The sequence below is a fragment of the Hirundo rustica genome, chromosome 4 (genome assembly GCF_015227805.2).
Source record: "Hirundo rustica isolate bHirRus1 chromosome 4, bHirRus1.pri.v3, whole genome shotgun sequence".
NCBI classification, from domain to species: domain Eukaryota; kingdom Metazoa; phylum Chordata; class Aves; order Passeriformes; family Hirundinidae; genus Hirundo; species Hirundo rustica.
The window spans coordinates 58,937,706-58,962,073 of record NC_053453.1 but is presented as its reverse complement, the minus strand read 5'-3'; the positions used below and the strand labels follow the sequence as shown (position 1 = coordinate 58,962,073).

Below are 24,368 nucleotides of genomic sequence, written 5' to 3'. Positions count from 1 at the left end.
CACAAGCTTTGGAGTTACTCCCTGTGCTGTGTTGTGTGAACTAATCAGCTAGGCTCCTTTTGATTATGCAGCTTTATATTTTAAGGGAGGTTTTAGAAGAGGCACTCTTGGAATTTATTTTTGTCTGGGTCAGAACTCTAAAAGGTTAAAATAAATGCCAGAGCTCTGAATATAACTTAATTATGTAATCTCAAAAGGGGTGAAATTTCAAAGTGCCTTTTATTTGCTTTATGGGTGATTTTTAGATCCTTAAGAAATAGGATATTGAAATAACTGTAAAAAAAAGTGTTTATCCATTCTTCTTCAGTATTCCCTTTTTTTATAAAAAGATTTTTTTAATTAATCTGTAGAAAAAAAACTCTCACAAACTCAGATTGTTCAGGAGGAATAAATTCTATAATTCTGTCCCTTTTTGGTGATAAAGTTCATTCAAATATTATTTATATAATAAGTAATTTAACAAATTTCAGTATTGGGAGTTGGATGCATTTCTCATCTAAGCCTTATTATACAAAATTAAAACAGATCCTTAAAACTGGTATTTTCTGTGTAGCTTTATTAATATTTTATTAAGTAAAGCATGACTTCACTGTTGGCTTACTCATTCGTTTTGCCAAGCTAGAAATGCAGCAGACAAAACTGAGCATATCCTACACTCCTTATCCAAGTAACATTTTGATATGCCAAGGGAGGATAACACTGGAAGATGAAAAGTGAGCATGGATTGCTGAGGCAGTCACTGAGTGTTTTTACATTTTTAGATGAGTTTTTACACCTGTGTGTCTCCTTTCCTTTCAGGTAACAGGCATAGTAGGCAGAGCAGATGTCCTCGCCTGTCTACTCTTTCTGTTGGCGTTTCTCTCCTATAATAGGTATGTGATAACATGAGGTTCTTTAGTCTGAGGAGGGGGCCAAAGGCAGCTGTCAGTGTTTGATGGTTGTTGGCAGAGGTACTTCCCACAGCTCTGCTGTGTGGAAGTGTCCTGGCCCCTGCTTGCAGCCATGGAGATGCTTATGAGAGCAAAAAACCACTAAACCAAAAGTCAACCTTGACAATCTATCTTCCACTGACATTACAGCTGACCATACACCAGAGGAAGGGTTATAAAAATTATAAAGAAATGTTTTCAATGGAGGGGAAATTATCTGTATGTAGAGTGAAGAGCATACAGATGAGTGCCTGTCTTTCAAATGCATGCTGTGACTGTGGGACTCTGGAACACCTGGTCTGAGAGAGTTAAGGAGTGTGTCTAGACCATTAGTCATCCTTTTCAGATGAAAACTTGGCACTGCTTGCTGCTCTATGTTCTAAAACTGTAACTGAATAAGTATAGATACAGAAATGGCTTACTTGGATGGGGTTTCTGCACCTTTTGCATTATTTGCAGTTTGAAATAACATTGTTTGCGTTCAGAAATAGCATCATGTCATCACAGCCACCGGGAAAAACTGCTTATACCCCTCTGGGGCTGTCTGCTACAAACCCACAATGCTGTTTTCTTCAGGTTTCAAAGGTGTGAAACATAGTGACCCCACAGGAATCTGCCTGTTTAATTTCAGTTCTTTCCTACCTTCTCCCCTGTCACAGGGGTTTGCTGCCCAGTCTGTTAATGATTAGGACACATCTCTGACTCAGGGGAATGTGGGTGGGATGGAGGAATTTTTGCTTGCCTTGCGCTTTCTGTCCCATAAGGAGAATTAAGCATGTGTGTTCCACATGACGGAAAGCAGGTGTTTTTCTACCCTCTCTGTACTTACTCTGCCTTCCTCTGACTATTTCAAGTCTACTTTATTTTTCTGCTTGTCTTTGTCTCACCTCTTGTGCACCAAGAATTCAGCTCCCCCCCATATTTGCACCTTCCCTTCCTGTCCTGTGTCTAAACCTTTCCTCATTTTAGGTTGTTCATGTATTAACATGTTCCTGTCAGCCATCTTAAGGCGTTAAGGAAAAGTGTCTCAGAATTTGTGTGGCTGTAGTAAACATGAAAATAACAGAGAAGTTAAGATATTTTATGCCAATTCTGTTTTTCAGGAGTGTGGATCAGCTTTATGTTGGGGAACATTTCCCTCCCACTGCCTCGCCATTCTTTTTGCTGCTTAGTTTATTCCTTGGGACGTGTGCAATGCTGGTGAAAGAAACTGGAGTCACTGTGTTTGGTGTGTGCTTGGTTTATGACTTCTTTTCCCTCTCCTGCAATGGACTCAAATTGTAAGTAACTTGTTATGCTCACGGTGCTTTTCAGGTGTTTTTCACCTGTTAGTCTAAAATATGTATTACTATGATATACAGCACTGGGGAGATGGACTTGCCCTGCTGAATTAGATGGGACACATTAGATAAATTTGGAGGGGCCCACGGTTTCATTCTATGGTTTGGGGTTTGTTTTGGGTTTGTTTTTCTGTTTTGTTGTTTGTAGCTCTTTTTTTTTTTTTTTCCCCCTCTTGCTGCCTGTTAACTTTTGTTGGGTAAATCAACCAAACATGAAGAACTGATCTCTAAAATGCTAAATTCACCCTGGTAAGGCTAACATTTATTTTAGTGTGAGAGTTCTGAATGAAGCATCAACATCTTAAAATTTCTCTGGCTTAACTCCTTCCATTCACAATGTCTGCTTGATCATTCAGTCACAATGCCATGAGTTTAGAAATATTCTATAATGTTTAGTAGTAAACCCAGGTTTGATATTTTTCCTGTCCTTTTAGAATGGAAAAAGAGGGAAAATACCTATCCAATTCTGGTTGGAATAATTAGCAACTCTCAGAAGTCACTGGAGGAAAATATTTTGAAGTTTGTACCCCTCACCCACTTAGTGTCACAAATAACTATGCTATTTTCCATCTCCTTTCAAAGTGAGAAGTCTTGTTTTTCGTTTCTTCTTGTTTAGAAGCTGTTTTTTATCAGTTTCTCTCCCAAAACATCCCTGCTGCAGATCTGTGAGTGAATGTAAGAGCTCACTGCTATTGAGAACAGGAGGTCTCGCTCCTCGTCTCATTTCTTGTGTTTCCACTGGTGCTGCCCCACCAGCTCTGGTACCTGTGTGAGCTTGCATGTATCTGGGTTATAAAAAGGACACTGAATTTGTGTTTCTGCAGTGAATTAAATGAACAGAGCTAGCATAAGGTGAGAGCAGCAACTGCAGGGAGGAGAAGGGGAGCTCTCAGGAGCATCCTGGCTTCCCTCCCTTTGTGGCCCTTTCTCTAGGCCATAACGGGGCCAGACCACATTTCAGACCTGCCCCTCTGGCAGCAGTAGCAATCAGCAGGCAGGTACAATGCATCGGCAGGGGATTCCTCCTCTTTTCACAGGATAAGTAGTTCTTAGTGGTGTGACTGGTGGGCAAGTAGCCAGGGAGATTTCTGGGGACTGACAGCCAGCTTGCTTGTTAACACTTGCATTTACACCCTGACAGGCGTTTCAGGAGCTGCCTGGCTAAAGGGAGTACAACTGTTAATTAATTGGAGGGAAATCTGTGCCTTCCTCCTCCCTCCTTTCCTCAGTCTCCCCCTTCCCATAGGCCCACATTCCTGGGGGCCTCTTCAAACTATTTTTTTTTTTTGTTTCAGTGGTGGCCAGTTGCCCAGATGTGGCACTATTTAGCTTGTAGGAATGAAGCTCTTTAGTCCAGATGTGCTCTATTTTCATATCTCCTCTGGTTGCACGTATTGTGCATTTATCTCTCTGTTTGTGATGCTCCAGATTTTACAACTGCATTTGACTTTAAGGGGCAGCAGAAAACAAAACGGCCTTCTGTGTGCTGCTGAAAACTTATCTTCTACTTCTTCCGACCTGTACAGATTTGTTTTCTGTTTAAAAATGGTGGAACGTAATTTGTTTCCTGGAGCAAAAAATTAGGATTGACACCACAGTGCTTCACATCTTAACAGAGGTCCAGAGAACAGCTTGATACAGGAGTGCTCATCTTCTGTTGCTGTCAAGTGTCTAGATCTAGTTAGGAACTAATACATACTGTCCTCTCAGCGCACAAAGGCTTTGGTTAGGACTAAAGAAACGTTGTCTGTTGTGGTTTGATGCCGCGTTGTGCCGATTTCATTGCGTTCGGCCTTTTGATGAGTAGAAGTGCGAAGAGTAAAGTTCCTTAAATCCTTTCCTTTCCCCTTTCCCTTCTCCTTCTCCCTTTTCTCAGGAGAAACGGGGGCATTCACCAGAGGCCTGCCCGGCTGCCCGTGTCCTCTCCGTGTGGCTCTCCGCAGGTGCCGCCGTCGGGCCGGGAGAACGGGAAGCAGCGCTTTGGTCACCGCGGCGCCTGGAGCTCCTGCCACCCAGCCTCTCCCCCGGGCCAGCGCAGCGGGGGCCTGGCCGTGCCCAGCAGAGCCGTGTGGGCCATCTGCAGGTACTGCCGCCTGCCCCATTGCCCCATTCCCGTGCGCCCTGCGGATGCCTTAGAATGCCGCCTCACTCGCTTCGTGTTAGCCGTTTTTATCCTGAAGTTGCTGCAATTTTTTTTGTGCTACTGGAGAGGGTGTTGCCACATTCTGTGAGCTTTGCGAGATGTTTACGGTTCTGTAGCTGGGTTCTCAGCTGTCTTGGTTTGAAAAGACAGGTGTCTGCTAAGGAGAGGCAGGCCTCTCTAGGAAATGAGGAATTTAAGTCTTTCTCTCCGTGTTATTATAATTTGGAAGATTAAAAAAACTTTTCAATCAGAGCTATGGGGAAAAGGAATAACAGTCCTTTACTAGTAAATATAACAGGACAGACAAAAAAACCAACAGCAATTATAACAATAGTAGAACAGAACTAAGAACCCCGAGGGCAAACGGTGGAAGCTCCGGCGCTGATGGCTGGAAGCCAGGCGCGGTGGACTGTCCTCTGCAGGCAGGGGGTGTCCTGGCAGGCAAAGTTGGCAGTGCTGGAGAAGCCGCAGCGGCTGGACCCAGGCTGACCCAAAATCCAGCAGGACAGCGAAGAAAACTCTGAATTCCTGGGTGCTCCAACAGATGGTAGAATTCCCAGGACCAGACTCCTCCATTAACCGTGGACTCCAGGCAGCTAGCAGCTGCACGATCTGTGCTTCCCGGAAGACTGAGAGCCGTGAGACCACCACCTTCACCTCTCTGGGAGCTTTCTCCCTCCCCCAAAACTAAGTGGTCAGCTTCCTTTGTCCAGGTTAAGCACTCTCTAACTATCAGTATTTAGTCTTCTAGCAACTTGTGGCGGGGGGGTAAATTCTACAGGAACCTTAACCCTCAACATTAGTGTTTGCACCATAAACAATCGTTGTTTTCTACATTCCTTTCTGATGAAAGTCATCTGATTGACTTCTGGCCTAGCCAGTGGGATGGAGAAGGGGGTAAGCTTGTTCTCTAATCCCTAGTCATTGTTCAAAATCAATATAAGTGAAGTCTTAGTAAACAATAAAGGCTTTTTCTTCAGCCTTCTTGGAGTCAAAAGATTGTGTGAGTATTCATTTCTCTTTGTGTCCTCTAGCAACATAGAGAAGACAGGAGATTTAAGACTTCCGTGGCACATCTTAAGGCCATTTCCTCTTGTCCTTGCTCGCTACTTGGGTAGCAAGCAAGAAAGTCACTGGAGGGGGCAGGAGGTTATCAATATAAAAAGCATCTCATGTCTTGTTCTTGTTCCTTTTTTCTTTTACTCCTGTTTCTTCCTTTCTTCCTACTGCTCCTTTCTCCCCTCCCTCCCTCCCTTTGTACTTTTTCCAGACACCTTGTCTCTGCCCCCGCTTTTGGGAACATCCCTTTCTTGCACAAGGGGAAAGCCTCTCGTTTTCCAGCCTCTTCAGGAGAGGCTGCAGAAGCTGTGTTGGGGAGCCTGTGCACGTGGGATGGCTTCAGAGTGAGCTCCTCCATGCTGCCAATTGGCATTTGCTTTTTGGCAGCTGCCTCTTCAAGTGTTGTGAAGGATTTCTGCACATGGCAAATCAAGCCTTGCATGTACATAGCTGCTTTCTGTTTGAAAAGGGGCTCTCATGGTGGAGTAAGCTGCTCAGCTGCTCTCTTCTCAAGTGACTGACTGTGTGCAACACACTTGCAACAACTTGCTGTGTGAGGGTTAGCTGTGGGATGCCAAAAGTGGAGCTGGCTTGGTCCCAGTGGCTGAGAGGGAAGCGTGCCTGTGAGAGTTGTGCTGTTGACATATTATGTGATGTGAAATAGGAAAAACTCGAGACAATTTCTCTATTAAAATATATTCTGTATTAAAAGCCCCCAAAAACGTAGATCCTTGCTATAGAAGAAAAAAGAAAGAAAAAAATGAAGTTGCTGTCAAATCTATAAGATTAATTACGCAATTTTTATTTTTCTTTTTTTCTTTTTTTTTCCTCTTTTTTTTTTTTTCTTTTTTTTTTTTTTTTCTTTGTAATTCACATTTGTCTGAGTTGTGTAGGTCTTCTTGCATGGCAAAAGGATGGGGGGAGGGGAAAGCTTTAAATATTTCAGAAGCTCCAAAACTGGTGGATAGATTTGGCACAATAAAGTAGTTTCTGGTATCTTATTTAGTCTACCAGATTACTAATTGTAAAGTTTTAATTAGAATAAAGTAGTAGTGCACTGATCTACACTTTTAAGTTCTTGTAATGTGATCAAGTAGGTTTCTATTTAATAATAATTTATTATACACCTTCTTACTAGAGCTAACTGAAAAAATGCAGGAAGATGTAATGGAGGAATTAAGGGAATTGGTCTAATTAGCAGAAACTGGAGCTAGTTATGTAAATTCTTGCTGTAGAGATATTTTTGTTCTTTATTGTCACTTGCTCTTATCTTCAGCTCTCCAGTGAATATGTGGGTTGCAGTCCCAGGAGTAAGGAATGAGATAGTCTGGAGGAAATTGTAGGTTTTATCACCACATTTTATTGCAATTTTGGGGAATGTTGGCATATGCTACTGAAATGAGGTAACTAGAATCTCTTGTGGGTTTGATCCACCTCCCTGAGTTTTAAAACCTGAAAGAGGCTTGTGAGTGTATGTGCCTTTCCATATGATAAAAATGGGGAGGAACAGACAGGAACTTTCATGTCAGACTTGTCCTTGTGTTTGTGGTAAGGCTTCAGTGCTTTCACTGTGGTGTGGTATGTGTCCTGTTGAAAATCAGTATCAATGGCAATTACCACTCATTCTCTTTTTCATGATTTGTTGAAGCCACTGAAAACTGGAATCTATTTTTTTACCTTTTCTTTTTATAATTGGTTTTGGTTTTGCCATGTCCTATGTGCCTCACACTCTGCACTGCTAAATGTGGTCCAGCCCATGAACGCCTCCAAGCCACCTCATCACTATGAAGGTTTTGAGCTGTATAAATAGCTGGGGACTGCAGTCTAAGATTCTTGAAAAACAAGGCTCCACAACAGCTTGCATACTTCTGAAACTGAAATCTCTGTTTCTCTTTGGTGTCCTAGAAACTCATTGTGTCTGCTGGTGGTGAGATTCTTCCCTTGAAGTGGACAATAGACTGGAATTAATGCTGCTAGTTTCCATGTATATGAATGGTTGCATGAGGTTCTTTTTGTGGGTTATTTTTATTTATGTATTTTATTTTAATCTTTTTTTGCCGGGTTACAGAAGAAGCAGGTGTACCTGGAGCTATGCCCAACAGCATCACTCTAAATCTGTGTTGTATACATCACTTATAATCTGTGTAAAAGAGAATGTGGGAGCTCACTACTCATTAGCATTGTGGGAACCAGGCCCAAAACCCCATTGATCCAAAATCCAATGAAATCTTAAAGGCTATAGCAGGGGTGAATGTGATCTGATGACTAAACTGGCAGCACTGTTGTTTCCTCTTACAGTAGCAAGGGAAAGAAGATGGAAATGCTCTGTAGAATGTGGTGCATTCCAGGGATGTCTGCACCAGCCCTAAGTTTGATAGACTATGAGGAAAAATATGCTGAGGTCGTAACACATTGTCCCTGTGCAGTGTGCGTGGTCAGGGTTTGAGCTGAAACAGATGTTGTCCTTCAGCATGAGGGAAGAGCTGAGGGGAGAGGTGGAGGAAAAGCACTGGCACAATGTGGGACTGTGTAGCAATTGCTTGGCTTTTCCTCACTGGCTGCTTCTATTTCCAATCCTTGTGTAGCAATGGTTTTTAAATTTTTCTTTTTTTTTTTTTGACTAATACAATAGTATAGCACATCTCTGCTTAAAAAATGAATTTACTGTTCAAAAAGCAGAAGTCTCAGCTGAATTTCTGTTCCTTGTCCTGGCCATACAGTGCAATGCTATGTCCTAGATTTGTAACTGATGTAGACAGAATAGTGTGACCCGTTTCCAGATGTGGGCTTTCATGTATGCAAACTGCCTTTTCTTGAATTTGTTAGAAGGTGTTTGATAGGAAAGTGGGAGTATGAAACTGCCTGGGTTATAAAAGCGTGAGGAAAACGCTTTCTGTTAGATGTGGTACAGCATTCTTAAATTTTGGTAAGTTGTTCCTAGTAGCACTTACATACCCTGGAGGTCAGCAGTGGTTGCTTTCATATGCAAAGCACAACAGCAAAAAGCAGTGCATGCCTCTAAGAAAAGCAGTAAGGGAACTGTTATTGATGTTGTATGTTTGCCCCTGACCAAAATAAGGCAGAAAACCTGGATACTCGTCTCTGGCCTGAAAGTTCCTTGCCGTGCGACTGTGAAACAGCAAGGAAGTGTTAGAGGGCTTTGCAAACACCTTTTTGCAAAAGCTGGTGGAGAAATTCCAGGGCAGTTTGAGATTGTCGGTGGTGAAAATGGTCTGGAAGCCTAGCAGCCAAAATGCTTCACTTCTCTAGGAAGGCAAAATGAGTAATCTGGAGCATTAAGCAGTAGAGCCAGCCTAGGCTTTTTCCTTCCTCTCTCTCACTGGTGATGTCCTCAGGGTTGTGATCTTGCAAATAAAGGATTAAGCTCTTAGTCTGTGATGCTCTGAGCAAAGGTTGGCGTTAGAATGCCTCTGTGTGAAAGCAGAGAAAAGGAAGTGCTGCATTGTCACTGGCTATAGGCTGATTTATTATTTTTTTTTTCCTTAATTGATATTTGAACTTGAATTTTGAGTAGGACAACGCAAGTTTGCTCCAAAAGGCAAGCAGGGCCCTTAGTCCCAAGGCCTAGGGAGGCACAGTGTGTGCTGAAAGATGGCAGATTAGGTAAGAAGTGTCGTTGCTATCCTGGGATCTGTGGGATGCTGCTTCTGTGGTGTTGAAAGTTTTTTAATTCTAGCAGGTTTGCTAAGGTTCTGCCATTCTTGCTATTTAGTAAGCTGAAGTTATGAATGAAGATTGGCTGTCTCTGGGGAGGTGGATTGCAGAGGTGGATTTGGCCTGTGCTTTATTCTTCTCTGTTCTCAGTTCTTAAGACGTTTTTTCCATTGTGAGTCTGAGCAATAGCTCTTTCTACTGCTGTGTCTGTACAGTCTGTGTAGGAAATGTTGAGTGAATCTTTCTGAAGGCTATGAATTCTCCTGCAGTCAGTGACAATATTTATTGTCATGCACAGGTGGTACCTGAGGCCACCAGAAGGCTCTGCTGGAGTCTAGAAACGTGTGAGATGTGGGTGCCCCTATGCTTACAGCCTCGGATTCAGCCAAGGATTTACATGCTCTGGCCTGCAACTGTCTTCCAGAGAACCCTTGTGTAATCTTGGGAAAATAATTACATCTCTGTTCCCATGGCATATGCTGGAAGATGAGGCACAGTAATGCATGCTGCTTTTCCATCTCCTTTTGTGTGATGTGCTTATTGTCTTCTGTTCCCCTCCCAAAAAACCAACAAAGCCAAGGATTCTCTCTTAGGCATTCTTGTGCCATTATGTGTCTTAATTTTTGAAATCTTCAAGTGCTGTTTCAGTACAAGTAACTGAACTCATTGCTTGCAGACTGAAGTTTAGTTAAGAACAGCACTGCTTTGTTATGGTGATGACTAAGGTTGTATGCATGCAGAAAAGCACTTGCTTAGACCTCATTGTGCTGCAGAAATATGCACTCACCAGGTAAGAAAGATCTGCTTTAATTTTTGCCTTTTTGTATGTTTTTATTGTGACAATCTTTAATTACGCTATCACACAGCTTTTTCTTTTTTGCACAATCCCTGCTCAATTCATTGCCCAGAATGGATGGTGCTTGCTTAATGACTAACTGTTTGATATTTTGTTTCTTCCTGGTCCAGAGCATTGCCCCATGCCCTATTTACTTCATGCTATTCAAGTCCTGCTCTGAGACAGATTTACAGCTTCTCAATAATTCCTCTGTGTACAGGCTACCAAGTGCTGGTATTTCCTTGCAGTTTGTTACTTAGGTCTGTAATCTTCTAAAGTACTTTTGGCATAGTTTCTGGATGCGTAACTTCCTTACTATTCAGAACAAGTAAAGCAAATAGCCAGAAATTTTGTAGCGGGGAACCACATGGATGTTGAGAGTCGGATTCACCTTTGTATTTACTTGATGGACATCTGCTGGTTGAGCAAGCCGACTATGTGGTGACAGCAGTAGGCTATACTTTATAGGAGTCAGTATTGAGAGATTTTTCCTTCAGATATTTGCAGATAAAGGAGGTACAATGATATGATGTTCCCTTCCAGACCCAGAGAGGAGTGAACCCGACCCAGCATGTGCAGCTTCTTCTGGCAGCCTTTTCCTTCCTCTCTTCCCAGTTTGTTGTCATGCCTCGTCTGCTGCAACCTGTCCTCATCTCTTCTCTTGTTTGCTTTTCCTTAGTAATTTAATTCCTTCCAGTCTTTGCTCCTCAGGCTTTGCCTTTTGGATTTTGCTGCTTTCCTCGAGAGCTACTGTGTTAGTCTCACTCCCATGGTCCCTCCTGTGCTCCTGTTCCCTAAGTCCTTGCCAAGCCAGTTCGAGGGCCCCTGATCTGTGTCCTTGCACTGCCTGTTGCATCCTCCATGTGCTCGCCACTCCTCCCATCTCTCCAGTTCAGTTTTCTGCTGTGGGAGCTTTTCCCAGCATGGGAGCAAGGTCCCTCTGGATTCTTTAAGCTTTCAGCACTCACTGTCTTTGCTTATCTCCTCCTCCCCTCTGCATGGGTTTCTGTTCCAAGGGCTGCAAACCCCAGTTTCTTTTTGACCTCATCTCTCCAGCTTTGGGGGTTCAGCCCTCCTCAGCCCTATAGCTAACTCGGGAGCTTTCCCTGTGCTTGCTGCCTGGGTTTGAGGAGGAGGGAGTGTGGAGAGCCAGGCAGAAGCCAGGAGCCTGCTCCGCTCTGGTGCTCAGGGTGGGTGGAGCCACAGTTGATCTCACTCTCGGTTTCCCTGAGCCTGGAAAAGTAGGCACTTGTGCATGCACTTGTTTGAAAAGAAGAGGGTTGGTTTTAAATTTGACACCCTTTGTTGGATCTGTGTTTCAGCCACTGTTCTGGATAGCACTTTTCTTGCAGTACAGAAAAACACCTCTCTCCCTCTTCTTAAGTACTTCCTAGAAGGAAGAGGAAAGTAAATAATTTCTTCTGGACTATTTATTTATGACAGTACCAAGAGGCCTTGCTTATTTCAGTGAGCAGCAAATAAACTAAGTAGTTTGCCTTCATGTACATTGAATGTCAGAAAAAAGTGACAAGACTTAGTCTGATGTTATTTTTCTTAGCTGATGATGACTTAACATGTTCTAGCTTTTTTTTTTTTTTTCCCTAGAGAAGATTATTTAATCTTTTAAAGATTCTATAGACTTTGATTTAGTTCGTGAAGATCCATTTTTGTGGAAACTGTGCCTGGGGACAAAGAGTGGTGCTGCGCAAAACAATCAGGAGGAAAAGTTAATGACTGGTTTTGGTGGTTTTGGGTTTTCTTTTTCCCCATCTTCTGAAAGATGCTGATCGCTCATTCATTTGTGTGCAGAGAGAGAAGGTTTTTTTCTCTCATTAATGGGAATTGTGTTGAAGCCCTGCAGTTGCAGTCACTTCATTGTACGTCAGCCTCTTCTGTTCCCTGTGCTGCTAATTGGAAATCCCCAATTTGTAGGTGCAGCCTGTGTGTCCCAGAGCTGACTCACAGGAGTCTCTGTTCATTCCCTTCACTTCACAGGACTGCCTTTCTATTCACAGTTCATGGCAGTCTCATTAAACCAGTGTTTGAAACAGCAGCGTGCCCGTGTTCATTGGCTTTCTCTGAAAGCCCTGTAAACCAGTGTCAAAGAATTAACAGCAGCTGAGAAACAGGAACACACTCTAATGGCTTGCCAGGTCATTTTCCTTGCAGTAAATCTGGGTTAGTTTGGCACAGCGCAGTGTTTCGGTATTTCAGTCACCCAGGAAATTAAAAAAAAAAACAAAACCCAATCACAACACCTGAAGATGGATGATACCGAGATTATTGCAGGTATTTCCCTGGATAACAAATCCAATTGAACAATTTCTCTCTTACGCTTTGACTTCTAGGCACATTTTTTGACATCTTTGTGGAAATGTTTAGGCTGTTCTCAGGAGTAAAGGACTCAGCTGTAACTACCTACCTCATTAATGACTGATGCTTTCCAAGCTGGTCCATGTCTCCTCTGTGAAGCTGGTAATCACAGCATGTATTAAGATAGGGACAGCAGACTCTCAGGACTGAGTTACTTGCCTTTAAATGTTCACAGGCTGATACGAGAAATCATTTGCTCAAAACCACAAGGACACCAGTCTCATCCAGTGCGACTTTAGGTGGAAGGTTTTGGTTGTGTGATAAGTGTTACTTTGATTTTTTTAATATGAGATTAATGAGATTTTTTTTTTTTAATATGAGCTGTTGAGATTAAATATTTGGTTTAGAAAGTCTAAAAAAAAAAGAAATCTGCTAGCATGTATAATGTTTCTCCCTTCCTCCCTGTATGCTTTCCAAGATGAACAGATTCTTCCCTGACTAGAAACTTAATCTTCAACTTAATCTAAAGTAGAGTAATAAATCCTCTTTCACATTTCTAATGCAGTTATCCCAATATTCTTTTCCAATGAGTGCATTAGAAACCTTAATCTTCTACTTGGCTTGGAAGTGCTGGAACACACTTTTCTCTCTTGATCTTTGAAATACAGATTTTTTTGTTTCTATTCTTTTAAGCAATTTCCAGAATGTGAATATCCAGGAAACTGCAGTGCAGAAGGGACCCTTGTAAATGCATTCCACATTCCCAAACATCCGTGCTAAAATCCAGATAGTGGCCAAAGTAAGCCGTGAAAGGCAAGGTTTGTGCTTGGGCTGTTGGAATGTTGCTGTTGAGTGTTTGCTTTCCAGGTCTGACAGCATCTGGGGACACCCTGCTTTGCCTTACGAATTGTCATGGCCTGCTACGACTGATCATGGACTGGTTTAAATGATAATCTTCCACTGGAATATGCTGTGGTGGTTGTTTTGATTTTTTTTTTTTTTTTAACCTACTCTCTAAAAGTTAGGTTTGGTTGTCTTAAGCAAGTGTCATTCCTTTACCATGTGGATAATGCAGTTGTTCCCTCTGTTTAAAGCTTTGGTTGGCAGCCTGTTTGCTGTAGATCCTCTGCTCAGGCTGGGGGCTGAAGTCTGCTCAAATCTCTCCTTTTGTGACCTGTGTTTTGCAAATCAGCTCTGACATAAGGAAATATTAAACATAAAATTATTTCTTTGAAACTAACTATAGTTGCACTTTGGTTGTGCATAAAAAATATAGAATAAAGTACAGTTGCATTTAATCTGTGAAAGATGCCAACAAACCCTCTGGGTGTTCTTCCAAAGAGGAAAATTAGCAGGAAAAGCTTGACAAGAAGGTTTTCCACCGATTGTTCAAAATAAAATTCAGGGAAAGAGTTAATTATCAGTTAGAGGTGGAAGGGAGATAGAACACTACCTCTATATCCTTCCCATAAAACACAACTTTATTGCCTGATACACCACTGTTACCCATACAGTTCCTTCAGCACCATGCTAGGAATTTCTGTGGAGACCGAGCTGGTGTAAAATGATGGCTGTGGGTTCTCTTGGAATATTTTGGTATTAGCTGATTTAATTGCATTTACCGTAATCTCTGCCTAATCTCATGACAGCAGCTTGTATGACTGCACCTGTGAGTTATCTGTAAAAGTTTGAAGCAGAGTTGTTTCTTTTGTTTTCTGGTAGTAAACTCAATTAATTTGTTGTTGTTGTCCCTCTTCTCTCCTGTTCTCTCCACTGCTAATTATGTCACATATTCATTTCATCAGATGAATTGCATACAATACAAATGTTTTTTGTAAAAGCATCAGGAATTTTCATTTTAGAAAGCTGACACCTGGTCTGTGGTCTAAATAGCTGCTAATGCTGGTCTTTCTAATCTGTGAAGATCAGCATTCCTTTGTTGATCTTGGCTGGAGTACTGTGGATTCGCTGTCATGACCCTGCCTGTGGTCCTGAATGGTATCTCCATCATGGAATTGCTCACTATGGAAAATAAAATTCTTTCATTCATTGCCCATACAAACTTTTGGAGATGGTGGATAGCTTTCCACCCAGAAGGCATTTGTTCATGCATTTGGTCTAGTGCTGTGTATTAATATAAATAGAGGAATTTTTACATGATATTTCTTCAAGGGGAAAAAAACCAAAACCAAACAAAAACCAACCAAACAAAAAAACCCCCACAAACAAAAAAACCCACAAAAAGCCAAACCAAACAAACAAAAAAACCCATAAAAACACAAAACCCCCCCCCCCAAACAAAACAAAACAACCCCCCCCAAATAATTCCTTTTACTTTAACTTAGGATTTGTCTGTTGAACTCCTATCAGTGTATTTAACATAATAGAAGAACATTATGAACACCATATCAAACCAGTGATCCATCTAGCTCTGTGTTCTGACCGTGGTCATTACTTGATGCTTACAGAGAAGAATGGGAAAGGGCCAGGACAGGGTTATCTCTCCTTACTGTGGCTGCTGAACATGTGCCAGCCATTGCTTTAGAGTCCAAGGATCTGGATGCTGTATCCAGAGTAGTGTGTTTAAGACTCTCTGTGGACCTGTCCTCTGTGGAGTTGCCTAATTTCCTTTTTAGAACCCTTCTCTCCTCTGACTTTGAGGGCCTCTTGTTGCTGTGGGTTCTGTGATTTTAATTACACACCATATAAAGGAATCTTTTTGTTTTCTTGAAACCTGATAATTTCTTTGGGAGCCCTTTGACTTTTTGTGATAAGAATTAGAAAGTAATTTTGCTGGTTCCCTTCCTCAGGCCCTTCATAATTTTATAGCATCTCTATGTGTACTCCCTTCCCAGGGTGGAGAGCCCTGTTCTCTTGACTCTCTCCTCACGCAGACACCATTCCATGTGTCTGATGAGCCTTATTACCCTTCCCTGTACCTCTTCAATCTCTATTAGATCCTTTGGGAAATGGGCAGAGGAAGGGAAGGACTAAGGAGATCATGCAGTACTCCAGGTGCTGGGACTTAAATTTTTATTCATTGTATTACTCTGTTTTTCACAAGCTGTTTTTTTTTTTTTTTTTTTTTTTTTTTTTTTTTTTTTTTTGGTGCTGATTTATGGCATCCCTTTTTTTCTTTATTTTTTATTCTTTTGTTTTGACTGGAGTCTGTTTAGGTAATATGTACAGTAAAAACCAGAATGGAAAAATCTGAGTATATTTTATTACTATGTTTTCTATTGTGTGTACTGGCTTTGGCTGCATCTGCCTGGCCCGTTCCCCATTACAAGGGAAAGGCTGGAGTGAGATGCTGAACTAAGCTAAGATGAGCCAGGCTGATTTTGGGGCCAGAGATGACACCATCGCAGTCTGTAACTGCTGGCTCTCTGTTACCTAGATGGGGGTTTACAATATATCCTTCCCTTCTTGACTGCTCTTTGGGGATCAGTAATATCTCAAAGAAACCTTGGGCAAGACTTGTGGGCTGAGTAGAAGGGCAGAGTTGCCTCGTGTCTATGCTCTATCAGTCAGGGAGAAGCATTACCTCTCTTACACCAAAGGGCAGAAGGTTTGGGCATTTGCCCAAATTCGCAAACATAAAATCTGACATAAAGCAGAGACTTCACCCAGGATTTCCCAAATCTTAAGCAGATCTACCTCAACAAAATCTTCCTCCCAGTAAATTGACAATTTCTTTCTTAAAATTTGCTGAAAGAATAGAGCCCCCCCTGTCATCCTCTGCTTTCCTGGAAGCTGAAAGCTTCAGCATTTGTTGCTTTTGAGTACCAAGATCTAGACAGTGCAAGCCATGAGAGCTGCTGTCCCAGGGCTTTCATGTCACTATTTGTTGCATTATTTACTTTGATCTGATTTGGCCTCTTGACTCCATCAAAAGTGCCTTTCAGTGTGAATTAATTAAGAGAACTGTATTTTCTTCTTTTGATTGCCTTTGAAAGAGAAATGCTTGCAGGTGGCATTAAAGGAGAGAAGTGGTTGTTTTTCTCTGCACAAGATGTGCTTTTGTCATGGACCAAAGTCTTTCTCTGCCTTCCCTTACACTATGGGAGCCTGGTGTTTTTATGGATTGAAGGTGCTTTTTCTTGGGAGTTTGGAAATGCCAGAACCAAATGAGACCCCCTCAGTGGCCTACCAGCTCAAATGAATTGCTTTCTCATAACGAAGATGACTTTAATATTGCAGCAGAACACTCAGTTAATTATGAGGTGTGAATAAGGAATATGTTTCACAGTGCCTTGGCAATTTTCTGAGTTCACTGATCCATAAACAAGATTATTCCCTAATAGTCCTTCATCTCTGCCATTATTGCACAAGGATATTCAACTTTAAATTAAATTAAAAATTATCATCGTTAAAGTTAGTTGAGCCATGGCTAATCTTTTGAGAATGTTTCCAGGATTAACTATTTTACATTGGCTCAGTCATTTGGGGAAGAGAGAATTTTTTGTTGTTCTTCCTGTGCCCTTTTTATAAAGACCACGCTGTAGCAACCCTCTGCTGGGAAATACGAATTAGACCACTTTTTCTTTCTTTCTTTTCAAAGTCCTTGACATTTCAGGCAGCTGATGTTTTAGGGGGGAAGTGCTTCTTCAAGGTACGTGGTGATTTTTTCTTTCAGCTTTTGCTAACCCAAGAGCAAGGGACTAAATTTGATTCCTGTCTGCCAGCTGTCCAGCCCTGCTCTGTCTGTGGCCCTCAGCCTGTTTGTGTGGGATGGAAATGACACAGGCTGTTGGTTCAGAGCTGTCACACAGTTTGTGATCTCTCTGGATTATGCAGAGCTGCGACCCCTTGAAGTAATTTTTACCATTACTTGAGCATCACTGTAGATTTTTAAGGTCAAGAGGGACCATTTATGATCATCTAATCTGAATTAGAGCGTGGTGCCAGAGACAGAGCTCCATGTAAGAATTACTGCAGGAAGCCTGCATTTCTGTGTGAGCCGTATCACACACACACATCTGTCAGGAGCCCTGACTTGAAAGACTTGATGTGAGGGAGTATTTGAAATAATCCTTAGGTGGATGGTTGCAGCAGTATGCTATTCTCACTATTAAAAATGTCCCTATTTCTAGTCTGATCTATCCAATTTCAACCGCCAAGCACTGCATCTCATTATGTCTTTTTCCAGTAGATTAAACAGGGCTCTCCTTGCTGAAAGTTTTGCAGTCTGTGATTGTTGTTTTATTGTTCTTCCAGACAGATAAAAAGCTGGGCCTCCTCTGGGTACATCTACTCAGCAGTTGCTGTTGTGATGCACTTTATGTATTTGGATTGGAAGAAGACTCACATTAGATACTTAGGTCGTGCTAATAATATGTCTGCCCTGGCATGGAGATCAGAGTGGGTGAAGCAAGCTTTCTAAGTGTTTGCCCATCTTTGTTTTGCTTGTTTTTTTAAATTTTTTCCCTTTGGATGGCATGCTAAACTGTTTGAAAGCAGTAAAATACAGTTATGTTTTGCAGTGCAAAATTGGCATATTGTAAAAGCTATGCTGAGTAAAACCAACTAGATTAGAGTAAAATTAGTGTATCTTTGATGATAAATCCCTGTGGAGCAAGAACAAGCTCTTCCCGTGTGCTTGTTGTGTTTTTAGTGCAACAGTGTTTCAATCTTAATTGGAAAATTAGTTATATGAGGGGGTGCACTTAATCTTGCATCTGCATGCACAGATGACATTTGGATGGTGTGCTGCTCCCGATCTTAGGAGCGCTGCTACGGATCAGCAAATGCAAGTGCTCGAAGCCTGGAGCTGACATTTTGTCTGGAAGGGCTGTGAGTGAACATGTGGTCTTTGAAATGCTGCACTGAGCCCCTGGTCATAGTGGTAAAGTTGGAGGAAACAGGATGGAGAAAATTTGGAAAGATCGTCCCTTTTAACACAAGGTTATCTCTCACAATATAGTTCCTAGCAGGTTTTATATTGAATTTACTTCTAGAAACCAGAAAATAAATAGATTGATACCTTTATTTCATATCCAAAGTGTTTTATAATCAGGAAGCATAATTTCAGAGGGGAAAAATGCCTTCTGCTGAGTTGCTGGCAGCCTTACCTAGAGTGTGTAGGAAGCTGTCAGGAAAGCAGGGATGTCAGGTGTTGACCTACACAGATGATGCTTCATTTGTGAGATTCAGTTAGATTGAAGTGCAAAGTAATATGAATAATTTGGCTTCAGGTTCAGTGTATAAGAATGGATACGACCAGAATATCTGCATTGTGCCTTTATACTAGCTGAGACTGTGACCCAGCTGTCAGACTACTCTATGGTTACCATTATCTTCTACATAATGACTTTTCATATTCTCATATTTGATTTTTTTAAAGCATCTGTCATTACCTCTCCAGAAACCCCTTACAAATTAGGGGTGCATCTTGCATAACTGAAGAGCAATTATTGTTCCATTACCAAGTAATGAAGTGCACACTTGTATGAAAAGAACGATGACTCAAGATTTGGTAAAGTTCAGTAAGATTCTTAATTCTAATTTCTGAAAGTGTTTTCTGCCTGTAAAGCTTATATTTTAGTAGGTGGCAGATCTTATATCTTATTTTACTTAAAAAAGGTATCAAGGAAGAAAAACCATAATGTGAGAGCTTGAAAAAGGGAACTGTTTTCATATCAAACTCAAGGCAGATGTTTTGACAAAAGATGTCCCACTGCCATGGGAGGACACAAGAGTTTGTGATTACTGTTGTTGATTTAGTGTGGTGATTCAGTGTGTTCTTGTCCCCCTGGTAACTGTCAGGACATGAGGGAAGCTTCAGGGAAGGCAGGAGTCCTGGGAATTCGGTATGGCGTGGTCATCCCTCAAGACACGTTTGAAGATAACTTTAGTTTTCATAGAATTGCTAAGGTTGAAAAGGACCCTCAAGATCATGGAGTCCAGCCATTAATCCAGCACCACCATGTTCACCACTAAACTATAGCCCCAAAGTGTTTTTGAACACTTCCTGGGCAGCCTGTTCCTATGCCTGATCACACTTTTCAGTGAAGAAATTTTTCCCAATATTCAATCTAATCGTTCTCTGGGACAACTTGAGGGCATTTCCTGTTGTCTTACCACTTATTACCTGGGAGAAGAGACCGACCCCCTGTTCAGTACAACCTGCTCTCAGCACTGCAGGGCTTCTTGTGACCCAAAAGCAGGACCCAGCACTTGGATTTGTTGTGTCTTACACTGCTGACTTCAGCCCATTGATCCAGCATGTCCTGATCCCTCTGCAGAGCCTTCCTGCCCAGATCAGCACTCCCTCCTAGCTTGGTGTTGCCTGTAAGCTGACGGAGGGAGCACTCAATCTCCTTGTCCAGATCATTGATAAAGGTATTAAACAGAGCTGACCCCAACACTGAGCTCTGGGAACACCACCAGTGACCAGGCTCCAGCTGGATGTGACTCCATTCATCACCACACTCTGGGCCTGGCCATAGCCAGATTTTTACCCCATGAACACTGCACCTGTCCAAACCATAGGCTGCCAGTAACTCCAGGGAAACGCTCTGGGGGACTGGCTCTTTGACAGTGTCAAAGGATTTAGCAAAGCCTTTTCAACTGGATAACATTGCAGGGCTCTTGAGGGAGTCCAGATGGGCTTCCAGGGCATGCTTTTGAGTTGTGGGATTCCCTGTGCAATCACTTGCAGGGTAATGCTCTCTGGCAGTTAGGAATTGTCTTCTCTTGGGCACCCCAAACACTTAAGCAGGAAATTATTTTGGACGTTTAGGCCCTTATGTTTAATGCCTATTTGAGTAGAGCTTAGTGAGATGATCACAGTCTGCTAATCCCTCTAGCACAGACCCCAGTAAGTGGGACACATAATCATGATGATTACTGGGTCATTGCAGCAGAACAGCTGGTGTAGATTGCTGTAGTTCTGTTCGTGTGCAGCGCAGATGAGGCTTTCACATCTCTGGTATCCTCATGGTAAAGCTGCAGGCTTAGGGAATGGGATGGTTGGCAGTGCAGATCTCACCAGCTTGCTGAACCTGACTCTTGAGATTCTTCTCACCTTCTTAAACTAGGCTTGGTGAATTTTAGATTATTGATTTTAAAGGCCTTTTGCAATCGGTTCATGCTGATTTTCTTGGACTGCCTCTCTGATGGGACTTGCTGTGGCTTTAGCAAGAAAGGAGATACACTCTCTGAGTCGGTAAAAGAAAAAAAGCCCCAAGCCTAAAGAAACTAACACAATCCAGAAGATAATCTGCAAACAGTCACTTTTGTCAAATGAACATCAGGTAGTAAGGGACTATTTGGCTTATCAGACATAGAACCTCTTATCATGCACAGCCAGTTATGTAATTCCTTTCACAGACTAGCTCAGTGCTTTGTGTGTCCGGTTGGATTGTCTCCAAGGCTCCCCTTGGAAGGCTATTTGTCTGACAAGCTTGCCTGGAAAGCTTTCTTTGCCTAAAGACCTCAATAGCCATTTTTTGCCCACTTAATCCTTATGTTTGTGCATCTCTTTTATCCTTCTTCCTTTTCCTGCCTGCGTGTTAATGTGTGGGCACACAGAACGAGAGAGACTGTCAAGGAGCAAAACTGGGGTTAAAGTCTGAGAATCCAGCAGCAACTCTTTATGTTGTAAGTGTTTCTGAGGAGGGGACACAGGATTGCCATTTCTTGTTACTAAATAACATACTAACCTTCTTACTGGCTTTGTCTAGGCAGGTTTTGTGCAGTGACAATACCTGAGACTCTCCAGAGAAGCTGCCTTTGCTTCTGCCAAAGAGAAGGGTATGTTAGGAGTGCTTGTTTTCATTTTTATTTATGTCCTTTGGTCAAGTGCCGTGAGAATCTCAGCAGTTTCAGAAACTTAAGCTTTTAATTCTGACTTGCAACCATTTTAAGAAAGCACAGAACAAGGAACATCAGCAACTGCAAATGTGAGGGATGAAGAAAATACTGTCGGGATCTCCACCAGATATGTTTAAGGTAATTTTATAGGTGAGTGAAGCACTAGAGAGAGCCTCCTGCTCCATCCTACTAACTGGCATGCAGGAAAAAGGAAGTTGAATTATTTTGTATAGTGGCTCATGCTTATGCTTTGTACACATGTCTAAGTGAAGTGAGAACTGAAACTTAACACTGGACCAAAATTTAAATATCAACACTTTCCCCACATATTAGTGAAAGGACTTACTGCTTCTTGTTTTCTTCTGGACTCCCAAGGGCTTTAGTTCTCATTCTGTCAGGCCTTTTGGAGCCCCCAGCTCCCTTTCCATGGGTGTGTTAGATAGGCTTTGCCATGCCAATGGAGTGCTGCTTACCTGTTACGTCAGTCTGAAGGACTGTGAAAATGATTTAGCCTGTAAGCAGAGATAACATAATCATAGTTTAAGAAAAGGATAATTATCTTTCCTTTCTTGGTAGCGTACTTCTATGTCCCAGAGGGTTGTCTTCCCAGAGAGACATCTGCCTTTTCTTCTGTCTTTGCCATGGATTTCTATCCACAAAGTCCCACAGAAAGATTGCCTGTTACTGGATGAGGGTGATTTGCTCTTTTTGGCTAGACAGTCTGAAAGGGATGCTAAATCTCCAGGGGAAGGGTGTGCACTTCTTTCATCTCTGTCCCCCTTGGAAGATGTGTAGACACAGTCATCCCCATGCTCAGCCCAGCCCCTGGGCTGACTGACTGTTCTTCAGCCGTGAGGTGAAGCTGGGGGCTTTCCTTGGCTGCTGCTGGTCTCCATGGACATGTGAGACAATACAGCAGCTGCTGTTGGATGGGCTGGAGTTCAGATTGCTGCAGGGTGAGGGAAGTCTTCTGTGGGCTGGGTTGTTCTGTCTGTCAGCTGCTGAGCATCAGCTTCAGGCCAGTGGCTCTCCAGCTCTGACTAAGAGGCACCCATCACCCAGCAATGGTACCAACTCCTTTTTAGCTAAAGGAAAAAAAGCCAGAGAGGAAATAACTTGGAGCTGCATGTATTAGTGGTCTGAAGTGTTTCTGGATCAGAGGAGACAAAATAAACTTTTTTGCATGAGCTTGGATGTGTGGTGCTCGACTCCCTCACCATGCTCTGACAGCAGAGTGATATGAAGGCATTTGACACCTTCCAGTACTGGCATCAGGAGGAGACTCAGTCGTCTTAACACCTCCTAGCAGTTGGGTAAGTAATTTCCTGAGAGCAGAGGAAGGAATGTTGTTCTTCCCTCTCCCTGGCAGGCTTTGGGAGTCGAATTCCTTTGTTTTGGAAACAAATTTGGTCTGAAAATATTATTTTCTGTAACAAAAATAGACTCTGTGGTACAGTCTCTTGACCTGGTGTGAAGACAAAACACTTCTGTTGCACTTCTGGAAGAGCCTTTGGTGTCGGGCAGTAGATGATTTCATGCATGGATGCCACGGTATCTGCTCTCAGTATCAGCCATGGTGTCAGTTATGTACTGAGGTCCAAAGAGCTGAAAATGTGCAAGTGTGAGTGGTTACAGATTGCTTTACTCTTCTGGTGCTCTGGTTCAGTAAAATGTATTATATGGAGCTATTTATGTTAAGAAACAGAACCCAAGGAGCTCTGCTCCCTACTTTCACCTGCTTTATTCCTCCTTCCTGCCCACATGCTGTGGTGGCTCAAGTGGATAGAACCTTTGCTTAGGATGTGTGCCAGCCTCCTGGGTAGAGAATCACAATGTTCTCTGACCTGCTACCTTCAGGAAAGCATTGTTGTTCTGCTGAACTCACAGCTTTGCAGGCTGTCTTTTCTGCCTGCAGGAGTACTGGGCAGTGACCAAGAACCTGCTTTTGGGGTTTTCTTTAAGGGAAATAACAATTACAAAAGCTGGAAATTATGTCTGATGTGAATGAGCCCCTTTATTTTCCTTTCTAGCTCTGCCATGGTGGTAAGGATTTATTAAGAGCTTTCCTAACCTTAGTTCACTTTGAAGGAATGGTGCTGGTGTATTATGAAGTAATGAGTGTGTAAAATTAAGTAGAAATTAAATTGTCCCTTTAGTTCTACTTTGCTTTTGTCCACAGATTTGTTAAGCAAGTGGATGTATATTTATGGATTAGGTACTATATTCCCAGAAGACATGAAGAAATTAATACACACAGATCATGTTGCAAATTGCATTTAAATAGCTGTTGCCTTATTTTGCCACACTTGAATGGGAAATCATGCTGCAGAGAGGAATAATGGCTGTGTGATAGATCTCAGAAGAAGTTCAGATGAGATGTCCTTGTAACTAGAGATGATAATTAGCAACTGCTTTGTTTGGGATGTGTGGATGGCGTATTTGGATGCAGCAATTGTGTGGGTGTGGTGAGAAAGCAGAGGAGGGCCAGGAGTAAGCAAACCAACTCTTCAATCACCATTTTCAATCTCAACCAACTTAATGTTGCATAATAGGAGCACAGTCCAGCAAAAGCACTGCCAGGAGATAAAATGCTGGATTTTACTCTTCTCTGCCCTCCCAGCATCCTCTCTGCTGTTCTCTGCAGCACACTTTCTCTGAGATGGCTGGAATCTTGTCAAATCTTTTTGTCCCTTTTTTTTTGGTGGCGAAGTCTTCCTTGCTGTGAAATAAAAGATCCTGCCTTACTCTCTTCTCACTGTGTGAGTTTTAATTAATGTTTTTGCAAAGCACGTTAAGATCCTTGAATAGCAGTGTGGTTTTGGCAGTGGTTCAGTCTCCTGGAGAAAAGTGTATGCCTTGAAGTCTAGGAAAAAAATAATCTAAGAGGTTTTTAGGTTTAGAAAAAGACAGGTAAAAAACCATGCTTTTCTTTAACTCACATAATCTGAAACTTTAGTCTCATAAAAGCTTTTTTTTTTTTTTTTTGGTGGAGTCAGGTGTCTTTCTTCCTGAAGGTGGGAGTCATCCCCGTTGAAATCTCAGGAACAATGTTCATACTGCACTAGTTTATTTTGAAAGCAGTATTTCCTTACACAGCCTTCCCATTCTCTGTTCTCATGATAGAAATTAAAAGGAGACTTTGAAATGTGTCAGCTGTTCTCTTAAAATATGGAGCACATCCTTTTTTTAAGCAGCTGAAGGAATGGAAACCCCCAAAGTTCTGGATTGCTTTCAGTCCACAGTAGGGTAAAGATGCAGAT

At 42.2% G+C, this 24,368-nt stretch overlaps 1 protein-coding gene across 1 annotated transcript in view; it reads left to right on the top strand.

The window, feature by feature from the left end:
- The window catches only part of TMTC1 (transmembrane O-mannosyltransferase targeting cadherins 1), a 134,459-nt gene that overhangs the window by 12,876 nt on the left and 97,215 nt on the right, over positions 1-24,368 (top strand). Inside the window, exons 3-5 of the mRNA XM_040061107.1 lie at positions 799-872; positions 2,033-2,209; positions 4,146-4,352. Coding sequence (XP_039917041.1) covers positions 799-872; positions 2,033-2,209; positions 4,146-4,352 — 458 coding nt within the window. The remainder of the gene's footprint in view (positions 1-798; positions 873-2,032; positions 2,210-4,145; positions 4,353-24,368) is intronic.